Source organism: Protopterus annectens, chromosome 2.part0 (genome assembly GCF_019279795.1).
Source record: "Protopterus annectens isolate FY-2018-M chromosome 2.part0, PAN1.0, whole genome shotgun sequence".
Classification (NCBI taxonomy): Eukaryota; Metazoa; Chordata; order Ceratodontiformes; family Protopteridae; genus Protopterus; species Protopterus annectens.
Window position 1 is genome coordinate 825,011,325 of NC_056728.1, and position 26,971 is coordinate 825,038,295.

General features: G+C 39.0%; 1 protein-coding gene across 1 annotated transcript in view; it reads right to left on the minus strand.

Annotated features, from left to right (window-relative positions):
- Window positions 1-26,971, minus strand: part of CARM1 (coactivator associated arginine methyltransferase 1) — a 1,187,823-nt gene that overhangs the window by 818,807 nt on the left and 342,045 nt on the right. Inside the window, exon 4 of the mRNA XM_044061097.1 lies at window positions 26,715-26,819. Coding sequence (XP_043917032.1) covers window positions 26,715-26,819 — 105 coding nt within the window. The remainder of the gene's footprint in view (window positions 1-26,714; window positions 26,820-26,971) is intronic.

The window sequence follows — 26,971 nt, forward strand, 5'->3', positions numbered from 1 at the left end:
GTATGAAAAGTAAAGTAAACATTTTAATATTTACTGTGTAATAATAATGATGTGTACTGACATCACAACCTGATGAAGACAAAGTACTAGTGATTGGAGAAATATCAAATGATTTGCAGGTTTAAACAGGTGAGATGCTGAAGAGGTTTTTGGAAAGGTGTTACAATGATATTAAGCAACATCAGAGTAATAAACACATAAAGGAATTCTCATTGAGGATTTACAGTTTGAAAGTGGAAGAGTGTAAACTGATGGGACTAAAAGAGGTGTAAAAAATATAAGGTGAGGTAGGAGAAGAGGTAACTGGTAATCTGTGGTTGTCCAGTGAGATGGAGAAATAAGACGTAGCTGCTAACTGGGAGGAGGAACTGTAGAGCCTTCCTGAGGCCCATACCTCTCAATCATCCAGATTTTTACAGAATGTCCAGATATTTGCCTCATAGTTATGGTTTATTCCTCATAAAATTTGTGTTTTTTCTGGCAAATCAGTGAGTCACTAAATAATGACAGACTTTTGATTCTTAAACTTCATATCCTTCACGAAATGCATGCTAACACAAATCCTGTCATTCTAGCAACTATCAAAGTATATAAGAGCAATATTAGCATATGTCCCTATTTCTGGGTCTTTGACTCAGTGGCGTAGCTAGAGTCTGTGCTGCCCGGGGCTGCCTTTGAGCTTGCTACCCCTTCCCCTCACAAAAATCATGGTCAAATGGGCCCCCCCATTCACAGCCCTCTCCCCCGCAAGCATTCCAGTGTCCCATTACTTGTTTTTTTCTCCCCATTTACCATAAACACTATAATTTGCATACTGCTTTATGCTATACTTCTACAATGACTATTTGGGTTTCTTTTAAAACTTTTATTTCAAATTTTATAGCATAAACACTGATAAATAAAGCAATACAGTCTCACAATGAAAACAGACTTAGCATTAAAACTTCTCTGCCCTTCAAACTCACATTCACTGAAACAGCATTGAGACCCACATTCAAAGAAAATGTATATGGCCAGTGGAGGATAAAGTTTACCTTTGGGCTGTTTTCAAATCTAAGGCACACATATTTAGGACCATGCAAACATGCATGTGCTCTTTGACTCATCTTCCTGATTGTATTAAATTTTATTCCTTTTATAATGCAGCACACTTGTTAGAGCGTGTTTTAACTTTATTGTTTTAAACATTTTTCCATTAAGCAATGAAAGAAAATGTTTGAACGAATAATGACAAAACTACCCAGTTCAGAACATTTCCATCATGTCTACTCAAACTTCTGTCATTACAATCCACCAATATCAGTAAATATGCACAATCTCTGCAGAAGTCATCTAAATAATTCCACATTAAAGAGATCTGTAAGTAGTGAACAGGTTGCTGCTAGCAAGCAACTTTATATTTCATTGTTTTATCTACAAATAAAGTGCCCGTTGCCCTTGAAGAATAAATTGCCTGTTACATTAAAAAAAATGATAAGCTAGTAATATTGCGATAGGGAATGGATGGCAAACTTATACCAGGTTCATATTTACTCGGTATCTCTTCTAAAGGAGGACATTCACAGGACTGCAGCATCCATTCCCTTTAAAGTACAACACAGTACAGTATCAGCAATTCATCTGCATACTGTGGGAGTAGGGTCGCCAACTTTTGCCAACTTTTCCTTTCAACAGTTCTCGACATGTACATGAAAGCAAAATGCATGCAGAATAGAAGTGTGCATTAACCTCCCCTCAAAGGGATTGTGATACAATATTACTGTGTTCAGTCAAGCATATTCTTGTGCTCTTCAATGACAGCAACAGTGTCCCTTAATTCTGGACAGTTGGCATCCCTATGTGGGAGTAGAACCCACAGCCTTCTGCATCAAAAGCAAATATATTATCTGTTGTGCTACTAGCAATACAAACAGACTTAGTGTAAGCAGCACTAAACTTCTCTTCCCCTGAAGCTCACAGCTCCTTGTAAAATCCACTTGACACTCAACTAAATCTCTCAACTTTGTAGCACAAGAAATCTGGAAAAAAACAAAATTATTTGGGAAGGGGGCAAAGGCCCAAAACCAGGGACACAAAATTGCTTCTATATCTTAGAAAGTTGCTAGAAAAAAGTGTTTGTGTTACCATGCATTTCCTGAAAGATAGAAAGACTGAAACTTAAATGGCTATCATTATTTAGTGAATTCAGTTCTCACTGATTTGCCAGAAAACCACAAATTTTAAGAGGAACAGACCACAAGTATGAGACAAACATTCCAGACATTTTGTGAAAATCTGGATAGTTGAGAGCTTGAATCACAAGTGGTGGTATAGATAGACAATTCAGGCTCTTGTTTCTTGCACCTAAGATACAAGGTTTGAGCCTGAGTAACACTAACCACCAATTATATCTAACTGGGGCATTTTACACTTACACACACACACACACATACACACACACACACACACACACACACACACACACACACACACACTAAATCTCAATGAATATCAAACCTTGATATGCAAAAAATGTATTTAATCTTACACAAAGACAGAGTCAGTCTGAGAATCAGTGCCTCCTTTATACCAAAAGTAGCCATGAAACTCATAATCAACTACACCATTCAGCTACTTGTCTTCTTTATTAACCTCAAAATAGGAGCAAAGGATATTGCATTCTCTGAATATACACAGGCAACTGAGATATTATTTGCACAAAAAACAGGGATATTAGAAGTTTGAATCAGTTATTCAAGAATTTTAACAGGGAAATAGTGTAGGTCTATGTCCCACTGACAATTTCCAAATGTCTGGCTGAATGCTCTGATATTCTATCAAAAGTAAGGAAATAGAGGGAAATGTGAGAGCTCACAGCACAACAGGTATGGCTACCACTGTGGTTTTCCTCTGGGCTGAGCCTATCCAAGCCATCTTACAAGCTGAAGTTGTTAATACTAACAAATACAAGGCAATCATTTACTGAAAAAAATATATACTGTAATAACAGTCACATTATTAGGCAATATCTCTCATTAAGTGGTTTGTAAATGAGTTTATTTGCCAGAAGGGAAACTCTTGCCTGCACTGACAGCCATTTTTATTTTGATATAGTAATACAGTGGTGTTCTTTTTAATCGTAAGACGAATAAACCTAAGTGTTTTGTACTTAGTTGTTTGAATTTATGTTACATTTTGGGGAGAAACCAAGGAAATAATTAGGGAGACTGTACTCAAGTTTGGGTAGCGGTACACTGATTGCAATCGTGTGCAATCATATACACAAGATTAGTTCTATACGCAAGTTAAGTTCTTTACAGCATGAATAGTTCCTTCCTACTCCTGAGTCTGAGAGCTGGACTAGTAGAGTGTAAAATGTACGGCTACATTTTAATACAAACACACAAGCAAACTACTTTACTTTAGTCTTCTGTTACAAAATGGTAGCTTGAAGACTACACTATTACCATGACCTCACTTATTTTGGTTAATTCCTTCCCTGGTCAGATCGGTGTGCAGTAATGAATGTCATTTTCCTTATCAAAGCTAAAAGTTACATTTTATTTTTGAAAACTTTTTCTTCTGAATCCTGCCATTTCATGGGGTCTGATGCAATGTATATTTGCTAATGACTGAGTTTATCAGTTTTACATTTGACAGAAATAAACCTTTTAATAATCTTTTAATGTTGATATAATCAGTTTGCATCTTTATATACAAGTATAGCAAATAATTGTTGCCATGTGTTATACATTTGTAGCTAAGTGAAGAGCTTGTTTTTGCTCTAACATCACCAGTATGACTGTATATTTACCATGATCATTTCATATCACTTATTAAATAAGCAAATACTTATACATTCAAGGCTGTAATCGATAGATGCTGGACAAGTAGGAGGGGCATAGGTAGGATGGCTACGGTGTGCTAAGTACAAACTAAAACTACAGGAAGCTACATTTTGTCTTCTCCTGTTGTGAACAATATTTATTCAATGTAATTTCAAGGCTGGAAATGCGCAGGCTGTGTGGATACTATTTACTGTTCAATATTCACTTTTTAAATGACATAAACAGTTCACGGTTTTAGAGAATAATGCTGTTACACATACCAATGTCCTCCTCTCTATCTCACCCTATTTGTTTTAAAGTAGTGTGTTAAGTGTTGCAATGACTGATCAACAAGTAATGGTCTTGGCACTGTTATGTTAATTCAGATGATTTCAGCACTCACTGAAGCAGGTGTTAGAATTATATCCCTCTCATGTTTCTTATAATTAGTCCTGCTGCTAGGCAGTTTGAAATAATGCAAGTTTCTGCTACATCACTATCTGCAGAACTGCTGACTGACTGATTGATTGCTTGATTGATTGATTTCTGTCATCTCTGATCTTTTGACACTGCCAGTCAAAGCTCTACATATAATTAGCTACATTTATAGCTATTAAGGTCAATATACACAATTTACTTTGCATGTTAAAGTTACTAAAGGTACAGTGATGCCAATGGTACTTATTTAAAATTTGTTGTGTGGACAACCTACCAAAATTCATTTTGTTGCAGTATGGTATAGCTGCATGCCATCATTTCAGTTTGTCATTAAATACCTTTTGGTTTGCTCATCAGCATATATAATACTAGGCAAACATGGATGTTAAACATCAAGCTGGAATGTGGTCTATGCTAAGCCTACTCTGCCTCCTAAGTCAGACATTCCTCTGACCTGCTAACTGGTGGCACTTGACAGGATTGCTGGGTAACCAGATCTAAATTTAGTTATTTATTTGTTTGTGTGTGATTTGTATGTTGGTGCAGCCTTTTTGGCTTGGTTCGTGGCTGTAAAAACGTCCCTAGATCAGTTCACTTACCCAGTAAACAAAAAAAAAAATAAGTAAACAAACACTCAAATAAATAAATAAATTTATATCTGGCAACCCAAAAACCATGCTTGTTGACAACCAGTTAGCAGCCCAGAGCTATATCTGTTTTAGGAGGCAGAACAGTCTTTACATAGACCACACTCCTGCTTGAGATTTTTTTAAGCCATGAACCAAGTCAAAAAGGCAGCAACAGCATACATTAAATAAAAAAAAAAAAAAAAAAAAAATATATATATATATATATATATATATATATATATATATATATATATATATATATATATATTGAAAATGCCGTTCAGCAAACTGTTAATAGTGAGATTGTGGTACATTGAAGAGCGGAAAATTTGCCTTTTCCTCACTGTAGTATGATCTCGAAGTTGGTATGTATAATTAGTGGGAGAGCGGATTTGATGCACAGCATTTTCGATGTAAGTGCCGTTTGCTAAACTGACTTTTCAATTATATAATATAGACCCATATATATATAAGACTGTATAATAAAAATAGGGCATACATACCTAAATCCTATTTCAAACTGAAGCTTATATAATTCACTTTGTAATCTTAGAAGTGATCACATTTGTTTAGGGAAAGGTTGCATGAGGATGGAAAAACAAGGATAACACTTTGATAAAGGTTGAATTTTCTTATGGAATTGCCCGAGTGGCATTCATTGGCTCAATCAGTGCTGAGCAGCAGATACATAAGCACTGTCTACTTCCCTTGCTACATAAAATTTAGATCATAAAGTAAATGGAATAAGAAATTAATTATCATGTAGAGGGGACAGCCAGACCACATTAATTCTAAAATGACCATAAGAAACTGTTCCTAATTTACAGTGAATTGATGGCTGTGCCGAGAGTTTTAATTAATAAATAATTTCCAGCTTTTCATATTATTTGCATTTTTGCAAATGGAGCTACATATCCAGTAACAGAGAAGTACATTATGAGTAACTTATTTGGGAGGTATAATATACCACTTCAGGTGCCCTGAAATGAGGAATGTCTGACTTTCTCCCACATATGTTCAATAACATTATTATCTTTTTAGGTGTATTTTTATGGTCACCTTATTTTCAGTTAGAGCAAATTTTCTCCTTTGAAATACCAGCTCAATAGCCTTATGGATGTTAGATAATCATCTAGCACTCAATGCATCAAAAACCAAACTAATGTTATTTACTCCTACAAAAACAACCATCATTGACAAGAATTAATTTTCCATCAAATGCCATAACAATACATCTCTCGAATTAGTATCCGAGGCTAAATTACTAGGTGTCCTCATTGATGACCAGCTCAAATTCACCCCTCACCTACAAATAAATATAAAAAAAACCCACCAAAAACTTGGCATGCTATACCGTCACAGTCGTTACCTTACTCCTTCTACTAAGTTTATTCTCGCTACCACATATCTCATCCCTTCTCTTCTTTATGGCACTGCACTTCTAACAAACAGAATCCTCTATTAAGACAAAACTCTCCTCTTGCTATTACAAAATTGCAAAGTTTGCCACAAGCCAAAAGTCTTCTACCCATCACTGTCTAGCCCTTCATCAATTAAATTGGTTAGAGTTACCCAATTATCTATCCTTTATCCAACTTACCCATGTCCATAAACTTATTTTCACCCTCTCCCTCTGTCCCTTCCTATCCTCAACCTTCAAAATGCACCTCCCTGACAGACTATTAAGATCTAACAATCAAAATCTAACAGAACTGCATAAACCTACCCATCCCTCAGGCAAAAATCTCCTATCCTTTGCCCTCGCGTGCCAATAGAACTCACTACCTCCATCCATCCATACCACCACAAACCTCTCTTCCTTTAAAACCTCACTCCACTCACACCTAATTTCTCAGTGGGAATGCTCCTGCTCCCACCCCTCTTAATCTCTTCTGCTCTCTTCATCTTAGTCTTCTCAGATTCTATACATGGTTTTAGCCGGGACTGATCCATGCATAAACAATCTACTCTTGATTTACAATGCTGATACTTTTTATCTCAGAAGTTGTTTCTGTTAAATGAAATATTTATCTGCAATTGGTATAACCTAAACTTTGATTGTCATTTTTCCTTTAGATATTGCATGTTTAAATGCAATTTTTAACTAATACTTTTGTACTTACTATAACAAAAGCTTCAATTGTAATTTTGTTGTAATTATTGTTTTATTTTTGGAGCTTTTCTCCCAAGGACTCTATTGAAAACGGGTTCTTCTAGGCCCAATGGACTACCCTGGTAAAACAACTGCAAACAAATAAATAAATAAATCTATGTTCTCTAACTTTATTTTAAGTGGTGCTACAGACAGCATTGCGAGATTCAGCTACTGCATTTATGATTATTTTTGTAACTCTTTTTGTAGACACATTATTTATAGGGTAGTAGATAAGATCAGGTTTATATTAGTACATCGAAGTATTACTACTTTGAATGTACTAATATCTAACCCTTTGCATTGAATGCTGAATATAACAAAGCTGCAGAATATCAAATACTTTCCTAGGGAAAGTATTTGGTGGGCTGTTTCTGCAGCTTCACTATTTCCTTGACTGTGGAGCGAAGGTTACGGACCGGGTTAAGGTAAGTGGGCGAATAAAGGTGAGTGTGCGATAGAGACCTTAGGGTTAGGGAGAGGGTAAGATGAGTGTGCGATAGGGACTTTAGGGTTAGGGAGCAGGTAAGGTGAGTGTGCGATAGGGACTTTAGGGTTAGGGAGCGAGTAAGGTAAGTGTGCGGTAGTTACGGACCTTAGGGTTAGGGTTGGGTTAAGGTAAGTTGATAGCTATTAGTGTATGCGTGGTTTAGTGTAGGGTTTTGTGAAGTGCATGTGTGTGGATTATGTATTTTGGTGTGCTTGTGTTGTGTGTATGTTTGTTGGAACAGCAATTTTTTTCCCTGGGAAAAAATTCGCTGTTCTGAGTGTTCGATGTTGTGGTGTTTCGAGTGAAATGGTTCGATATTAGAACATTTGATGTAGCAAAACTTCAATGTTCTAATATAAACCCGATAAGATCTAGTAAGCACAGCTAGGAGTGTGCCTATGAATGTCTTTTAAAGGCTTATGATATATATATCTATCTATATATATATATATATATATATATATATACTCACCTGACAAAGACATGCTGTTGTGCTTGTCGTGGCTACTGTGATAGTATTTGTTTTTGTTTTCAACTCAGAATGACCCTATGTTTTTAGATAATATAAACTGACCTTTTCTGAATGGCCCTAACTGGGTTTATGCTTCTATCTCCACACTATCACTTTGCATCAATAAGTCACTACAGATTTATTACAGCAATACAATTTGCATTGCTTCTAAATAAAGGCTTTACAGCCTCCTGCATTTTTTCTTATTAACAAGTCAGTAGGTCGTGTCTTATGCAAATGCCTACAGAACAGTGACAGATGTCTAGAACAGATCATTAGTGAAACAGTGTTGGAGACAGGAGTGTAGGAAGGCTGTAAATCTATGTGATTATCAAAGACACTTATCCAAAAATAGGAAGGGAATCATTGGATACTGACCAGTAAGTATCTGTATTTCCAGGGACAGAATAGAGAATGGACACATGCAAGTGGACTGGACTAGTTAATTTATGTGTACTGCAACATTTTATATATGATATCTACAGTCATCAGGCAGACAATGTACTTTTGTGAATGACAGTTGACAAAGGGAGATTGTTCTAAAGGGAGAGAGACTTAGTGGACATGTTAGAATTTCACTATTTCCTACAGCTCTGCATTTCTTGTGTCCATGTCTGTACAGCTGTGAGAAAGATGCTTTGACCATCAAGGAAGGGAAAAAAGAATGTTACCCAGAAGGTTAATCAGATACTTGTATCTTTTTGAAAGAACCAAAAGTACCAGCAAGCAAAGTGAGCAAAGTGGAGGTATACTGGACCACAGCTATCCGCAGGTAACCTTTGAGTAACCCTATTAAAAGCAGGTGCCACAACTTCTCAAGGACCTCAGGAGTAGGTGCACAGAGGTATCATAATGCCATACCCAAGTCCCAAGCTGCTTAGATGCCATCAGGACATGTGTGTGCTTTCAGGATTATAGTGTATAATCTCAAGAAATTATGAGCAGCTGAAGAGAAATCAGCAATCCAGATTTCTAAATTTATGTGAATAACGTAAGCTATCAGACTTACCAATGTTAGGGAAAACATTAAGGAAAACTGCAAAGTTGTAGACTATATTTCTATATATGAAGAGAAAACAGAATGGCCTGGTAGTGCTGAGGATATTTGTGATGTTACTTTCTGAAAGGTTTTATCATTGGTTGCATAACAGATATATGCAAGTACCACGATCAAAAACTAATCGTAAATCTTAGTGGGACCAAATATTTGATATGGTGCAGCAATGAGGTTGGCTAGCCATGGTATTACTAAAGAGGTCTAAACTGTTATTGTTACAGGTCAAAGCCCATGAGAATGGACTCTACATTAAAATAGGAAATGATAATTCATTCTAAATATGCTGTGACAAAAGCAGTCATAAAGTTCGAGAACTAAAGTAGTGGGAGACACCCATTAGGAATAACTTATTTTCTTAATAAATCCCTGCTAAATATAAACATGTAAATAAAAGGCCATCACAGTTCTTATTTAAGCAACTGTATCAGTGAATTAGACTGCATAGTTTTACACTAGCGAAAGCAAGAAAAGTTGCAGTCAAAGTTGCTTCTTTTTTCAGAAAGCAACACATAACTGTGCAACCATATTTCAGGAATGTTTGGTTAATGTAATAAAGGCTTCTTATTCAGAGACCAGTGTAGCCCCACGACAGTATGAAACATTACATTGGTCTTGTCAGTGAAAGCAAAATGTGGCAGTCCAGAGGTGCACTTTCCTGGAATGCTCATTGGGAACCACAGAACACATCTGTGTTTGTGAGTGATTTTGTGTGTGTGTGTGGGGAGGAGGGTGTGTGTTTGTGTGTGTGTGTGTGTGTGTGTGTGTGTGTGTGTGTGTGTGTGTGTGTGTGTGTGTGTGTGTGTGTGTGTGTAAGCAACTGCATTCCATGGGCTGATAGGTTACTTGCAACAGTGTAGTAACAGTGCAGTGTTCATTTCAGGGTCATGCTAATGAGCTGCTAATAAGTTGTTGCTCCATGTGGCACTATTATGTCCCTAATGGCTGGCTAAGATCTAGCTGTAGTCAACTGGATGTATAAAAGAATTTAAGTACCTTTTATCTGAACCTTATTCAAATAATACAGCATTTAATTGATTTATTTGTGTTGCATTGAATATTAACTGAACTGTAAGTTTTTTACTGTTTTTTCAGTTAGTGCTTGCTAGATTTTATTGTATGTTAGATTCCTGCATAGACAGTAATTGTAGTCGGGGGTAGACTCATTCATTGATATTCTGTTACTGCCTATTTAAGTGATACATTTTGGAATATTTTCTGCTTAAAACCTGAGTTTTGGCCAGCTAAGATCTAGCTGTATTCAAGTGGACGTATAAGAGAATTTAAGTACCTTTTATCTGCACTTTTTTCAAATAATACAGCATTTTAATTGATTTATTTGTGTTGCATTGAATAAGTTTTGACTCTGTTTTTTCTGTTAGTGCTTGCTAGATTTTATTGCCTGTTAGAATTCCTGCATAGGCAGTAATTGCAGTCAGGGGTAGTCTCATTCATTGATATTCTGTTACTGCCTATTTAAGTGGTACATTTTGAATATTTTCTGCTTAAAACCTGAGCTTTGGCCGGCTAAGATCTAGCTGTATTCAACTGGACGTATAAGAGAATTTAAGTACCTTTTATCTGCACGTTTTTCAAATAATACAGCATTTTAATTGATTTATTTGTGTTGCATTGAATATTAACTGAACTGGAAGTTTTGACTCTGTTTTTTCAGTTAGTTCCCCACCCACCTTCCCTGGTTTTGTTTTGGTGTTAATCTTGGTGGCTTTAAAACTGCCTGCCCCTCCTGTAAAATTTTGTTTGGATACTCATTCTGGGCCTATCTCATTTGCTCAGTCAACTGAGTGCAGTGAGATCATATTTTGATTTCAGGCACTCCTACTGTGTGCAAAGAGAGCATCTGGGAAAGAAAAAAAAATTAAGCTTGTTTCCTGCCTTTCCTTGAAGTGCTCTAGACTGTTTGTAGGCTTCTGAGCCCCCAAGCCTTTCTGTGTTGGAGGGAAGCCTTCTAGCTTAATTTTGTTTCTTAGAACTAGCCAGTTTTCTAGTTTCAGCACTCAAATCTGTTTCTTTGAACTCAGCACTTGTTCAGAACTCACTGTAAGCACTAAATAAGCTGCAAATTACTACAGCACTCAACTTTTCTCACTTGTCTAGAGGAAAGCAGTTTTTAGTACTTAATAAATAAGCACCTATCCAGGCATGTCTAAGGATCAGCTCCCGGTGATTTCTCCTGTCTACCTGATAAATCTGGGCATCTTGGGGCAATGCAGCAATTGCCTCATGTACACAGACAACCCTCTCTTCCTACCACCCAGCACTACAACCTGTGAGAGATGCACTTATATAGCCAAACTGGAAGCAAAGCCCTCTTCACTCAAGACTGGACTAGACAGTCAAGAGAAGGTAAACACATGCACCACACCACACTCATCACATAGTCTCTCAAAACTTACACCACCAAAACACACACATAGAAACACAAAACACACACCTACATTCATGGAGGCTCTCAATAAAAACCTGCCCAAGCATCAGGGACCTCCAAAGCAGAAACACAAGCAAACTCCACCCTCCAACACAACCCAAATGGCACATAGCCCACAAACACAGTGTGCCACTCAACCACAGCCCATAAGGCATAACAATGTACCCAACACTCTAGTCATAGGTGGCTCTCTAGTCAGGCACACTGATGTTCCACTCACCAGGCTAAACAAGGAAAAAGTTACTGTCAGCTGCCTGTCAGGTGCCATGATCCGCCAAATGATGCACACACTTAGGTCACTCCACAACAAGTACATACATGACACTGTCATTGTCCATGTTGGTGTGAATGACCTGAGACATACCTCCCTGGACTACATGAAAAGAGACATGGAGGAGCTCTCTGATCTTGTAGCCCAAGCAGGTATGATCCTAGCCCTGAGTAGCATCCTGCCATCACCCAGAATGATACCACAGTACAAGGACAAAATGATTGACTTCAACAATTGTCTAGCTTCTGGTGTCATTCTAAAGGGATCCAGTATTTGTCTGCCTGGGATGACATGATCGACAGACCACGATGCTTTGCCAGAGGTAGCTTGCACCTGTCGCCCTTGGGATTCCGGATACTGGATAAGGCTCTTGCCATCCCTATAATGCCTTTTTTAGGCAAGGTTCAAATGACAAATTCACCACTGTAACAGGTACAAGCAAGCAAAATCTGAGGGTAATGCTACTCACTGCCAGAAGTCTAAACCTAAAAATGCACTCACTCGAGGCACTCCTTAAAATTGAGAACATTGACATTTGTGCAGTGACAGAGACCTGGTTCAAAGCTCCAGAGAGCACCCCTGTGTTACCAGGCTATAATTCATACCACACCTTTCGGCCACCTAACCCGGAATGAAGCACTAAAGGTGGAGGTGTGTCCATATTCATTAAGGATATCCACAACTCCAGGATAGTTGCACAGCATAATGCATCCAAGATTATCCAAGTGTAACTAACTCTGGGCAAGACCGCAATCCAAACTGTAGCTTGCTACAGACCCCCCACCATGCCCCAATATTCCCACTCCTCACTTTTTGATACACTGGAAAGTATTAAGGTACAACCCAACACCCTAATAATGGGCGGTTTCAACTACCCCACCCATTAACTGGGAAAACTACTCATGTACCAGCTGTTTTGCTCAATGTTTTCTGGAATTCATAAATTCCAATGCCTTGGATCAACTTATTCACACCCTCACCAGGGGCAACAATATCCTAGACCTGGTCATTACCAACATGGGCAACCGGTGTTCCACACCAGAGGTCAATTCTTCATTGGTCAGATCCGACCACAAGCTAATCACCCTAGACATCCACATCCCACCCCCACCCCCAACTAGGGAAACCACCGTAAAAAACTTCTCCAAAGCCAACTTCACACTTCTTAAGACAGAAGTGGCAAACTTCATGACACCCATGCAGACGGACAATAGAGGTACGACTGCTGAATCCTACACAAATGCACTTTATAAGCACTTACATGAGTGCATGGATCATGCTATCCCTAACAGAACCAAGATGCTATCCTCCAAAAAAAAGGAAGCCAATCTGGTGGTCCTCTGCCATACAGAAACTCTACAACAAAAGAAAGAAACTGGTGCAAAAAAGAGTAAATTCCAATGACTGGAGGAACTCCGTGGTCAACCTCAGTAAGAAGCTGAGATCCCTCATAAAATCCTCCAAAGCTAGTTACTAAAACAAAATTGCCACTGACTCTAAAGACAACCACAAAGCATTCTATAGCTATGTCAAGAATTTCAATGGCAACACTTAGATCTGCTCTGAGTTACAGCACAATGGCACTAAATATACAGAACCAACTGACATTGCCAACATCCTGGCAGATAGGTTCAGTGCTAACATTACCCCCTCTCACCCCCTAGAGGGCCCATTTCTATAATGGAAGAATGCAAAGTTCCTGTAATCATGGCTGCACAGGTAAAAAACACACTCTCCAAAGCCAAGAACACAGCATCCATGGGACCTGACAATATCCCAGGCTGTGTTCTACATGAACTACAGAATGAACTGGCACCCTACCTAAGTACCATGTTCAGTCATAGCCTCACCTCAGGATTTGTGCCCACTGAATGGCGTACCACAATGGTTATCCCTCTCCACAAAGGGGAGCCACGACAGACCCTGGGAACTAGCGCCCCATTAGCCTGATGAGCCTGGTCTGCAAGGCCATGGAACGTATCATCATGGAAATCATAAACAAAGACATTGGTAACCTCCAAACTCTGGACCCTACCCAGTTCGGGGTTGTGAAAGGCAGATCATGTCTCCTAAACCTGATTGACTTCTTTGAAGCAGTCACCAAAGCCATAGATGAGGGTAAGGTGGTTCACACAGCTTATCTAGGTCTCACCAAGGCTTTTGACACCATCCCCCACTCTGGAATTATAGATATGCTCATTAAACTAGGTATAAATCCCTATGTCACAAGATGGGTTGCCAACTGGCTCATGTTCAGAACCCACACTGTAAAAGGAGCAGACTCCAAATACAACTTCAGACCAGTGACAAGTGGATTACCACAGGGTTCAGTCCTGGGTCCTCTCCTGTTTGGTATCTACTTCTCTGAAGTAACACAGAAGGTCTTTGGCTAACAAAGTTTGCAGATGACTGAAAACTAGGAGCCATAATGGAAACTCCTAACGATGTGGACATACTACAAAAGGGCCTCACTGAGACAGATGCCTGATGCCAAAGCCATGGCCTGAAGCTCAATGCCAAAAAGTGTATTGTCATCCCCTTTGGTAAAAACTCTGTACCCAAAAACTTCCACATAAGTGGTAGTCTACTTAACGCCAAAATTGTGATAAGAGACCTTGGGACACAGGTGGACAGTAGTCTCTCCTTTGATAATCACATTGCCATAGTGGTGAGGAAATCCTTCTACGTGGCTCACCTCATCACAAAAGGTTTCTCATCTAGAAAAAAAGAGGCCATTGTTCCCCTCTACTCATCACTCATTAGACCCATTATAGAGTACAATGCCCCTTTTGGTATGTACCTCACAAGACATCTACAACAACTGGAAAGACCACAGAAATACCTCAGAAAGAGGATTATCGGCCTCAAACAGATGCCCTACGCAGACCGTCTCAAAAAACTTCAGCTTTACTCCGTCGCATATCGCCTACTCAGAGGTGATCTCTGCCTAACATACAAAGCTATGTCAAACCCAGAGTTGTTGGACATGCTCCACTTAAAGAAATCCCAATCCCTCCGAGCTACATGCTCTAGGGGACCTAAACCTTGTCACTACAATAGACAGAACATGCTGGAGGGATAGATTCCTGTCCCAGAGACTTCCCATACTCTGGAACAGGCTACCTATCTATGTCAAGACAGAGCTCCTCATTAGCACTCTTGATTGATTGGATGGGAAATAGGAAATTCACCCCGGGGATCACTTCTGTGGCTCTGCTCAACAGGGGTACAGGAAAATAATTTTCTTGGGTGGCGAAAGCCAGGGTACCTTTTTGGCTAGGCTTTTATAGGCCCTAGGGCTAATAGCCTAGTACCTGCCTATGAACTTATAAATTGTAAGATATTGCTACTGGACATTGCAGTATTCTCCACATTGTGGTGGCAGCGATATGCTCTCTGAGTCTCAAATGTAGTCTTATAATAATGGGAACGAAAGCAACATTCTAGGTATCTTCTGTTCTAGAATAAGGATCTGATTTGGATTTGGCAGGTATGAAAGGAAAATTTCTTAATTTCTGCACCCTAGGAAGGCATGAATTGCAGTTAAGAAAAAAATACATTATTATTCGTTTGCAAATATCTTTAACCTAGCTAGAAATTTTTGCAGCAAGTTTGAAAAAACTCTTTACTAAGAAGGGTCTTCATCCCTCAGGGTAGCCAAAGGGTCAATTTCCCATTTGAGAAATATCAGTCTGAATGGTTTGAAGAGCACAGCGCTGTGCAATTTGTTTCCTTTTGCCCATCAGTAATAACTGCAGGTCACACTGAAAGCAGCTGACACAGCTACTACTATCTTCTGTCAGTCTCTCAGGTGCATTATGTAGGTTTCCCTTGTGATTAGGAGCCTTAATATCAGTGTGCGCATGTAAATATGACTTACCTTTAGTAAGGTTCATTGCCGCTGCCACTGTTGTGTTAACCCTTTGGTAGTAGCCAGCAATGATGCTTCATTATCATGCTCAACTGAGTTTTACCAAGAGCAGATTTTGGCCACGTCTGCATCAAGGCTGTTCAATGTGCAGAACTGGCTAAGGATTTGGGTTAATCTACTCTAGGGCCTCATCAGTTAGGAACCTTGGAGCTGGAAAATATGGCATTTACTCCTAATGATTACCTGTGTTCTGTCTGTGAGCTAGAAGTCTTACCTGGGCATTTACCTGTGTCGCTTATTGTTCACTAATTGCAGACAAACAGTGCAGAATGGCTAGATGTGTTAACAGTTCCTGCAAAGGAAATCTGAAAAAGACATTAGTAGAACAAAGCTCACAACCTTTTGCTTCATTAGTTAATCAATTCAATTACATTTATACATCCAGATACCACACCCCTCACCTAGTCCTACCAATCAGGGCCCTGTTGCCATTACAACCCACATCTGCACATAACTCCACCCAACAGCCAACATTCAATTCCTACAATCATCATAGTTCCCTTTCTATTACTTCCACCTGCTAAATCATCTCCTATATCGCACCTTAAATCGCATAACACCATTTAACACAACATCCATACAATATAAAACACAATATCCTGTTACTCAACTCTATTGCCACTCTTTCCTTATTCACCCACTTCACTTCCTTCCCCTCCTTTTATTCCACCTACTCAAGTTCTGCCACTCTATCCTCACAACCCCATGCTAATACTAATAACTTCTCTGATATCTCACCATCCCTATTTAACTTTCAAACCTACCTCCCAACTAAACTTAGATACGCCACTGCTAACAACAAGCTACAACTTACTTATAAGGTGCCTAATATGCCTCACTTTCCAACCTCTTACTATTCTAAACAAACAATACATATACAGGTCCTTACCCAGTGTGTTGACATTCATCCCAATACTGGTCCAGCAAGTTCTCCAACCCACATCCAAAGTTCTTATTCCCCAAATCTGTTTATAACAACAGCTAATGTTCATAATATCTGTAATAAAACCACAGAATTCGAGGCCTGGCTTTCTCTAAACTTGGTTGAAACCACAAATAGCTAATACTGAAATAATCCCTCCAGGGTATAACATGCTTAGAAATGACTGTCTCCACAAAAAAGTGGTGGCATTGCATTAATTTACCATGACTCCATAACTGTCACACAATTTTCAAAACCTGTTCCTATATTTGGAAACATAGAACTATTACCAGCAATACTCCATATCAACAAACAAAAGCAAATATGTGTTGCAGTACTATAGATTCCCATAGGTCACAATATAACTATTTTAGAAGATTTTTTCTCCTGGACAACCCAAAATAACTCAAATTAAACTATTATTCTGGGTGACACTAATAAATTGGCAAGCTCTCACCTCTAACTACCCATCAAACAGCATAAACTTGTATAGGTATACCCACCTCATCACAGAACCCACACATATAGTAAACAAACAACCTGCATCTACCCTTGACTGGATTCTCATCTCACACCCTCACAAATACACTTACACAGGCACCCTCCCAAGTATCTCCAGCAACCATCTACCTGCCTTCACCCATCGAACCCAAATGCAAACAGCAAAAGCAAATCTGTGTAAAACTTTTAGAAATCTTACCCATATCAGTCAAAATGTATTTATAAGTACTTTAAATGCCCACAACTGGCACCCTACTAAAATACTTCTACCGGATGAAGCAGTAGAATACTTCAATAACCTCTTTCTTTCTACTCTCAACAGTCTCGCCCCTATGCGAACAAGAAGAATTAAGCATAACCATGCCCCTTGGGTAACAAAACATACTAAACAGATTCTAATTACTAGGGATAAAAGCATGGAATGAATGGCATAAAAATAGAACCCCACAAAATGAAAAAAAAAAATACAAACAACTCTGCAACACTGCTAAAAATCTAGTTATTACCGACAAAAGAAATTACTTCTCCACTCAACTAGACTCCCAAAGCAACAACCCCCAAAACTTCTGGAAATCTATTTCCTCAGTCCTTAACCCCGGAAACCAACAAAATCCTACACCATTTCCTGAGAAAGAACCACTAGAAATTGCCAGACCTTCAACACCCACTTCATTGAAACCATTCAAAAACTTGTCAGCAATTTCCCTATTCAAATAAACTCTACCTCTAACAGTTCAGAAAGCTACCCAAATCTCCCCTCTTAACTCAGACACCTACTCCCCCCTTTTAAATAACACAACAGATAATATCCCACTTATGTGCACGTTTACTATACAACCTGTGCCCACCTCTCTAGTAAATAAACTGTTAACTAAACTAAAGTCATGTTCCCCTTCTGCTGACAGACTTCCTGCAGAATACCTAAAACTTGCTGCAGATGCTATAGCATACCCTGTCAGCATCCTCCTGAATTGATCCATCTCCAAATCATACATTCCACAACTCTAGAAAAAATCTATTATAACTCCACTACATAAAGGTGGTAATGCTAGTGATCTATCTAATTACCAGTCTATCTCTATACTCTCTCCTTTATCTAAAATCCTAGAAAAGTGTATTCATACCCAACTGTTAAAGTATCTCATCAACAATAACTTACTTACCCCCACTTAGCATGGTTTCTGCCCTGCACATAGCACTACCACTGTCTTAGTTTCATTCACCAATTCTGTTAACAAAGCCTTAGATACTAGTCTATTAACCTCAGTTATCTTACTGGATCTATCTAAGGCCTTCGATACAGTATCACACCCTAAACTTCTGCTACAACCTAAGTCCTTAAATTGCTCCCCACACTCACTGGCTTGGTTTTGCAACTATCTCTCTGACAGAAACAATCTGTCAAATGGCACAACAAGCAATCTGAATATCTCTTAAACAACCAGGAGTTCCCCAGGGTTCCATACTTGAGCCACTACTATTTAATATTTTCATCAATAACCTCCATAAAGCTTCTGATCTTAGTACTCTCATACAATACGCAGATGATTCTACAATAATCACTTCTGCCAAGAGTCTGCCTGACCTTCAACATCTAACACACAAATCCTTTACTTCCATTGAATCCTGGATAAATGATGCTCAACTTCTACTCAACCCAAAAAAACAAAACTCCTAATATTTTCATCCAAACCTTTACATAAGGATTTCAAAATTTTCTCACAAAACAATACCGAAATTGAGCAAGTAAAATCATCAAAACTTCTAGGTGTCACAATCGACAACAAACTTTCCTTTGATAATCATATTCATAGCACAATCAAGAAAACCCATTTTAAACTTGGTAAGCTATACAGGCATAAACATATTATGAACATGTCCACCAAGTTAAAACTGGCTAACTCTCTTCTCCTCCCCACCCTACTTTATGCTAGTCCCATATTTACCAACCTACATACACCTCTCAATAACAAACTACAGTCCTGCTACTATAAAATCGCGAAGTTTGGCTGCATCATGCCAATTCAGGCCCATCATTGCCATGCCTTAAAAAGTCTACACTGGCTTTACTTCCCCCACCATCTACACTACTCCCATCTAAGACTCGCCCACAAACTACTATATAACTCTAACTTTTGCCCCTCTCTTCAGACTATCCTACACACATACACCTCAACACATAATCTTAGGTCTGCAAGCAAACAGCTCCTAAACATCTCAAAGCCAAACAAATGCACAGGACAAAGCCTCTATTCTTTCATCATTGCCAAAGCTTGGAACGCACTGCCCTCTTCCATTACTCAGATAGACTCCTTAAAAGCATTCAAAACTGCACTAAAATCCCATTACCTCAATAAACAGACATGTTCCTGCTACTACTGGCCTAAACCACCATACATAAGACGCTGTCACTGTCACTAGTCACTATCAAATAATGCCCCTCAGATCACCCATCTTTGTTATTGTCCCTAGGTTTCTATTTTGCTGTAGCTCTAGATTCTACATTCTACTTGATACTCAGACTGCTGTAGTAGCAATGTTTAGGCTACTGTACCTACTAAAAAAATATGAATGTTGTTTATACATGTTTGCATATGACTTGAATTCCTATATTGTAACTACCTTTAAATTTCTGTAAATACTTGCAGTTATGATGTTTACTTGCAACCGATTCATGATGTATGATTGATGTTCTTTTTACACTCTGTATATATTTACACATATGATGTTGACACCATGTCTTGTAATCATTCTTGGAGCTTCTCTCCCCGGGCCTTCACTGAAAATGGGTCTCTGACCCACTGGACTTTCCTGGTTACCAAATGTCAATAAATGAATAAATTAAATAAATAAATTAAATAGGGAGAAGTCTGAAACTAATTGGTGTAATGCCCCCCCCCCCCCAAGTGAGGGAACATTTATACATTTCACTTATTATGTTAAGAAAATAACAGGCTTTGAATTATTATGCGGTTTTAAATAAAACAAATCTTTAACTGTAATGCTGGTCCCACTATGTTGACTGCAATCTACCTTTAATTATTACAAACTCATTCATTTCAGAAGGGCCGTAGCAACATTTTCTCCAAAAGCAGGACCGGATGAGAAGCATGTAGTTGCAAAAGTAAGCAGCAATCAGCACACTGAGCCACGACAATTTCTAAGTTCCACAGTACTCCTGCTGAAGCGTGGTGATGAGAATGGTACTAGACAGATACCTATGCTTGTTCATTTTTTATTTTTTTTTTATTTTTTTATGCTCTTGTACTTACCATCCCCCCACCCCAACCCATGTATGCCTGCATTCTTACCTGGTCTGATGTCCATAATGTAACCCTTCACCAGTTTTAGGCATCCTCCAAATGAGGGCTAAGGAAACTGCCAGCAAATGCTTCCATGCTACAGTCCTCTTAGTTTTCCTGCTAGGGCCATAATGTCTGCAAGTGAAGTGGCCATTGGACATTCAAACCAATACCACTTTGCAGACCCTTCCAATACCCAGGATGTTGATTAAAGCTTGTTTTCCAGTGCTGCAGAAAGAAGCCCAGCCTCTGTGCCAATTCAACTTATGTTTTACTGTAAGTATTTAAGGATATTTATTTTATGTGTCCAATTTCTAAACTGACTCTGGTGTGTGTGTGTGTGTGTCTTTCGGCTTTTCCCGGTTAGGGGTCGCCACAGCGGAACTCCGGTCCGCTAATGATTGGCAGTAGAGTTTTACATGCTGGCTTGCCGGGCCTAACGCACAACCTTCAATGAAGGAACGCCCATTCACGCATGTCGTCACACAGTAGACGCTTTAACTGAGAATCGAACGGGCAACGTCTAACTGTGAGGCGACAACGCTACCGCAGCACCACCACCGCAGTTAAGTAGCAAATTACAGATTTCATTCAAACAGACTTTGATGAGTTAATGGAAGAGGTAAGCAAAATGGATATAGACAACCAAATTTGCCATAAAGCTGAACAAAAGACAAATGGCATCCTTTATATAAGATTGCATACTAAGGATACAATAACACTTTATTTCTTTAAGGACACAGAAGAATATTAAGACAACTAAATCAGTGTTTTTAAGTTACAAGAGCAATTGTATGTGTATGCATTTATGTGTGTATCTTAAGGGTTGATTTGTATTGCGAATATTAAGTACAAATGAAACGTGGCATAAAGACAAAAAAAATGCAAAAAGAAACACAGAATAACAAACACCAAAGAAATTCATGGGACTACAGAAACTTTTCTTGGAAATACTTATGGAAAGATGAAAAGGAACTGTTTAACACAAAAAGCATAAAAACATGCTATGGCAGACATTTATAAAAATGCATTTGTTTAGTACTCCCCATGAAAGTCTGGGCTGAAAATTGGAAAATAAAACTGCTTTAAAAGTGGCTACCTCAGAAACTGTGCAGATGCAGGCATTATGAAACAAGCTTGTGGCCATGAAAAGAGATGAGTGTTTCTCAGCCCAAAAGGTTATATCGGAAGATGCTTAGGAAGCTTGACATTAGATCTGTTTAATGGGTTGTTGAAATATGGTTGGTGCCCCAACCAACACAGTGTTTAACAAGCAGTGACATACCAACAATTCAATGTCGAAAATGTAAGGTCAGGCATGTAGGAAGTAGGAAACCATATGTGAATACTGTCTAGCAGAATTTGCACTTCATATTGTCTCAGATGACAAAATCTAGGAGCCATCATAAATAACTCTGTACAATAAAATGAAGTACAGTACAATTATCCACAAAATAACCATTATGATGTGGTTTATTGTTAATGTTTAACACCAACAGAGATAATAAATATTAATTCTCTTCAGTTTACCATAAACTCCAATAGGAATAGTCTTCTCTGCTATGGAGTGAAAATATATTAAAGGAAATGAAGTGCAGTGCAAAAAGTATAAAAGGATTTGAAATTAGGAGAACAGATCTTATAAGGACGATCAGAGGTCATGAAAAATATGCCTACTGGTCATCATAATCATCATCATCATCATCATCATAATCATCACCATCAGGATTCGATCTCCCATGATCTGGACCCACATGAAAAGAGCATACATTTGCTTGTTTTCCTGTTGCCTGCTTTATCCAGTTCAAGATTGCAGGAAAGCCTCTCTTGGTATTCAATGGGCACAAGGCAGAAAATAAACTATTGCAGATGGAGTGCCCTTCTATTAAAAGAAACATATACACAACTATTACAGGATAGATACACAAACACACACACACACACACACACACACACACACACACACACACACACACACACACACACACACACACACACACACACACCCACTCACACACACACAGTCGCTTCCTAATAAGCAGTTTTGAAGAACTGTCAATTCACCTACTAGTGGTCTTTGGTGCATGGGAAGAAACTGATGCACCACTGAAGAACTTACAAGGACTCAAGAGGGCATACAGGGTCTATACAGAAACTATCCCAGGTGAAAAACCAAATGAAGGAACCCAGTTTTGTGAGACAGCTATGCTAATCACTGCACCACCTGTAGTACTGAGCAATGTACTTAGCAAGTCTAGCAAGTGATAAATCAAACAATTCCTTAAAAGTGGTAGTAAAAAATAAAAATCACAGGGATATTTGAACATTGTTGTTAGACACGGTGAAGGGGATGATTTCAAGACTCACATAGCTGTGAGACTGGGCTAGTTTACATATACTTAAGCTTCTGCAGGATATAGTACGGTCAGTTATACTTCAGTTACCCACTAAATTCAGTTCAACATCATGGGTGAGCCAAAACCTATCTCTGCACTCAGTGGTCACAAGGCTGAGAAACCAATCAACACACACACACACACACACACACACACACACACACACACACACACACACACACACACACACACACATGCACACACATTCACATAGGCAATTTGGAGGACTGCTATTTCACTTAAGGTCTATGACATGGCTTGCAGTCATGGGAGCAAACTGGAGCACCCATTGAATGCATACATGGACACAGGGAAGAGTACAGATTCGTAAAGAAGACACCCGTGCAGAGAGACAAATGACAGAACCAAGCACGAACCACTGTCCCATTGTACCACAGTATATTAGGTGCAAATCAGCAATTTTGACTTATCAGATTAGCAGTAAGCCAAGCATCAAAAGTTAAAGAAAGAGTAAATCCTTTTTGCAAATGCTTTGTCATGGGCTATACAGCACGTTTCTTTGGTATATCTAAAGTAAAAATTTCCCTAGTTTTATTCTTTACTTCTGCAACCACATATCAAAGTGCAGTAATAGCTTGATTCATTACTTCTGGCCACACTAAAAGACACACACACACACACACACACACACACACACACACACACACACACACACACACACACATACAGTAAAATCTGTTTATTTCCTCCTGTATCAGCACAGAACTACTTATCTGAGCACTGTTTTGAATACTAGGTCCTCTCGTGTTCAGTATTTATTTCTTAGAAGTCAAGGCAAACTCAGATGGCCCTTTGCTGACAAAATTCGCAGATGACTGCAAATTGTGAGAAACTACTGAATCACCAAACAACTCACATTCAAAGAAAATGCATCTGGCCAGTGGAGGATTACGTTTACCTTTAGTTTGTTTTTAAATCACAGGTTCCTTGCACACATTTTTAGTGACATGCATACATGTATACGTTCTTTGATTCACCTTCCTGATTTTATTAAATTGTATTCCTTGTATAATACAGCTAGAATGTGTTTTAAATTTGTAGTTTTAAATAGTCTTCTAGTAAGAAATTAAACAAAATGTATGAACCAATAATGACAAAACTACCAATTTCAGAAAATTTCAACCATAAAAGGCCATTCAAACTTCTATCATTACAATCCACCAATATCAGTAAATATGCAAAATCTCTGAGTAAAGTCATCTAAATAATTATACAATAAACATATTTGTAAGAGGCTGCTAATAGCAGACAACTTTATATTTCATTCTTTCATCTACAAATAAAGTGCCTGTTACCCTTGAAGAATAAATTGCCTATGTTACATTACAAAAATGATAAGCTAGTAATATTGCAATAGGAAATGGATGGCAAACTGATAACAGGTTCATAGTTACTAGGTAACTCCTCCAGATGTGGGCATCCACAGGACTGCAGCATCCACTCCTTTTAAAGTACAACACAGTACAGTATCAGTCATTCATCTGCATACTGTGGGAGTAGAACCCACAGCCTTCTGCATCAGAAGCAAGTGTATACACACACACACACACACACACACACACACACACACACACACACACACACACACACACACACACACACACAAAATCCCCCCAGCAGAAAGTGAAACACAGCAGCATAAATCAGAAAGTGAAACAAAATCCCCCACAGCATACATCAGCAGTACAATCCCCCACAGCATACATCAGAAGCACAATCTCCCCACAGCATGCACAATCCCCCCAACCAGAGACATAATCCCTAAAGCAGCATTTATCTTAAACATCTTACCAGAAACACGATCCCTGAAGCAGCATTTATCTTAAACATCTTACCATAAACATGATCCCTGAAACAGCATACTCTCCTAACCAAACCAGAAACTCCCTGAAGCACCTGAAACACGGTCCCTGAAGCAACAGCATGCTCTTCTAACTAAGCACACACCACTGCCTTTCAGGTAGGCAGTTTAAAATTGCATGCCTAAGTAATCTGCGGATCTTCTGGTCCTGTAAAAATGGGAGGGACGCTCTCTCCCCCTCACTCAATGGTTCCAGTGCCTATGTATGGGATGTGTGAGATGCAGGGTAGCTAGCTGATAATCTTCATCCTCCAGCCAAAGACAGCAGCTACCTCTGGAATAAAATTTTACAACAGTATCTGAAGAGTTCATTCATTAATGAGGTTTAGTACGATAGGAAGCATACATTTTCAATTTTGCTACATTGTGCAGAGAGTCTGAAAGTACTGAACATGACACATTTTCGATATGAATATAAAATAATTTCACACTGTGATAAATAATGGGAAAAATGGTTTGTCTTTCATAATCCTTGTGCAAAAGACTGGCGGCGGTTATAATTGCATAATATGCAAGCCATGTCAGTTATTAAAACCAATGTACTGTGCCCTTGGTTGACCAGCCCCTTCTCCGGGGGGCGGGGTACTCTCCTTATGTAAAGTGCAGTGCGCAAAGGGCTAAAGTTGGGGAGAGCTCCAAATGTCTGGAGGTAGTGGGCACAGCAAGAACAGAGTCAACTTAACGCTTCTGAAACTGGATCACTTAAACAGGAAAATAAAGTTAATGAACAACCATGACAATGTTCAGCAGTTTGCTGCAAACTTCCCTATCACCATATAGCCAGAGATGACCCTTTTTACTGCTCAGTGTTGGCAGCTTTGTTTTATAACTCCTCCAAAGTCACCAGTAAAAAGGGCATGCCATTATTAATAACAATTGATAACCTGTTAGGGAAGTGATTGTGCTACCATTAGTGCACTCATGAGTTTAGCTAAGCTTTGTTGAAAGGTGGGAGGGGCTTGCTGTCAGCTCACTGCAGCTGAACGGAGAATCTCAGAGATCGCACATTTGCACATCATACTATAGTGGGGATCAGGAAATTAAGCTTTTCTTAATCTTTCCTCACTGTAATGCGATCTCAGTTGGAGAGTTTGTATATGGTTTGTGATTGTGACCGGGTGCGGGTCTGTTTGTACATGTAAGTTGCTGGATCTGCAAAAGTGGAGAGGGGGTGCCCCCTCCCGCTCTATGGTTCCGGCGCCCATGACAATGCACCCTTTTGCAAGTACCTCCCCAGACATCCTCGAAAGCTGGAGCGACCCCAGAGGTTTCTCAACAGGAAGATACAGGGTATAAAAAAAACAAATCCTTCGCAGAAAGATTGAAAGCCCTATCACTGTATTCTGTCTCCTACAGACTACTAAGGTGCAATCTATGAATGGCTTACAGGGTAGTCTCCAATCTAGTCCTAATGAAAATATTACAAGTTCATAAATCAAAAATAAATTGAAAGATAGCTATGTCTCTCAGAGACTACCCCTTCTCAGGAATAAGCTTCCCATCCACATGAACATAGCCCTTCCCTGACCCTCTTCAAACGCAACCTAGATCAATGGATGGGTAATTGTAAATTTACTTATGGGGTGGCACCCATTTCCCTCATGGACAGAGTCAATCAGAATTAGATACCATAGGATAGGCTCATACCTCTGTTGGCAAAGGCTTATACCTCTGTGAACTTCATTCACCTACCTATTTAAAACAGGGAAACTCAGGTTAAATATGATTAGGCTTGTAAGGACTCTTGGGCCTTTAGCCAAGTAATCTCCTATGAACCCATAAGATCATGTACATATCATAAGAATAGAAACTATTCCTTTCTGAACAGTTTGCATTGATGATCCCTGCCTGGGTACACAGATGAACAATACAGACACAGCACATGATTTAACCTGTAACTTCTGGGCTAAAATATTACAGCTATATGAGTGATACCAGTGGAAATCTGCAGTGGGGTGAAACAAGTGATTCCACACTTACCTTGTCTTTAAAATCATCTTGATTTTCCAGCATAGCCCTATGGTAGGTAGCTGTCCTCACAAAGTCCTGCATCATGTTCTGCTGTTGTGATAAGCAGCCATAAGCCTGTAAGATAAAGAAAATGTGAATATGGTAAACTATCAGAATTTTGACAGTTTAAACCTTTGATAGGCTCTCAAAGCTCTTTTGCAGGTGTGTAAGTATCCTAGAGGCTACATTTCCCTCCAATTTAACATTTTCATGGAGTTTAGGTTTAT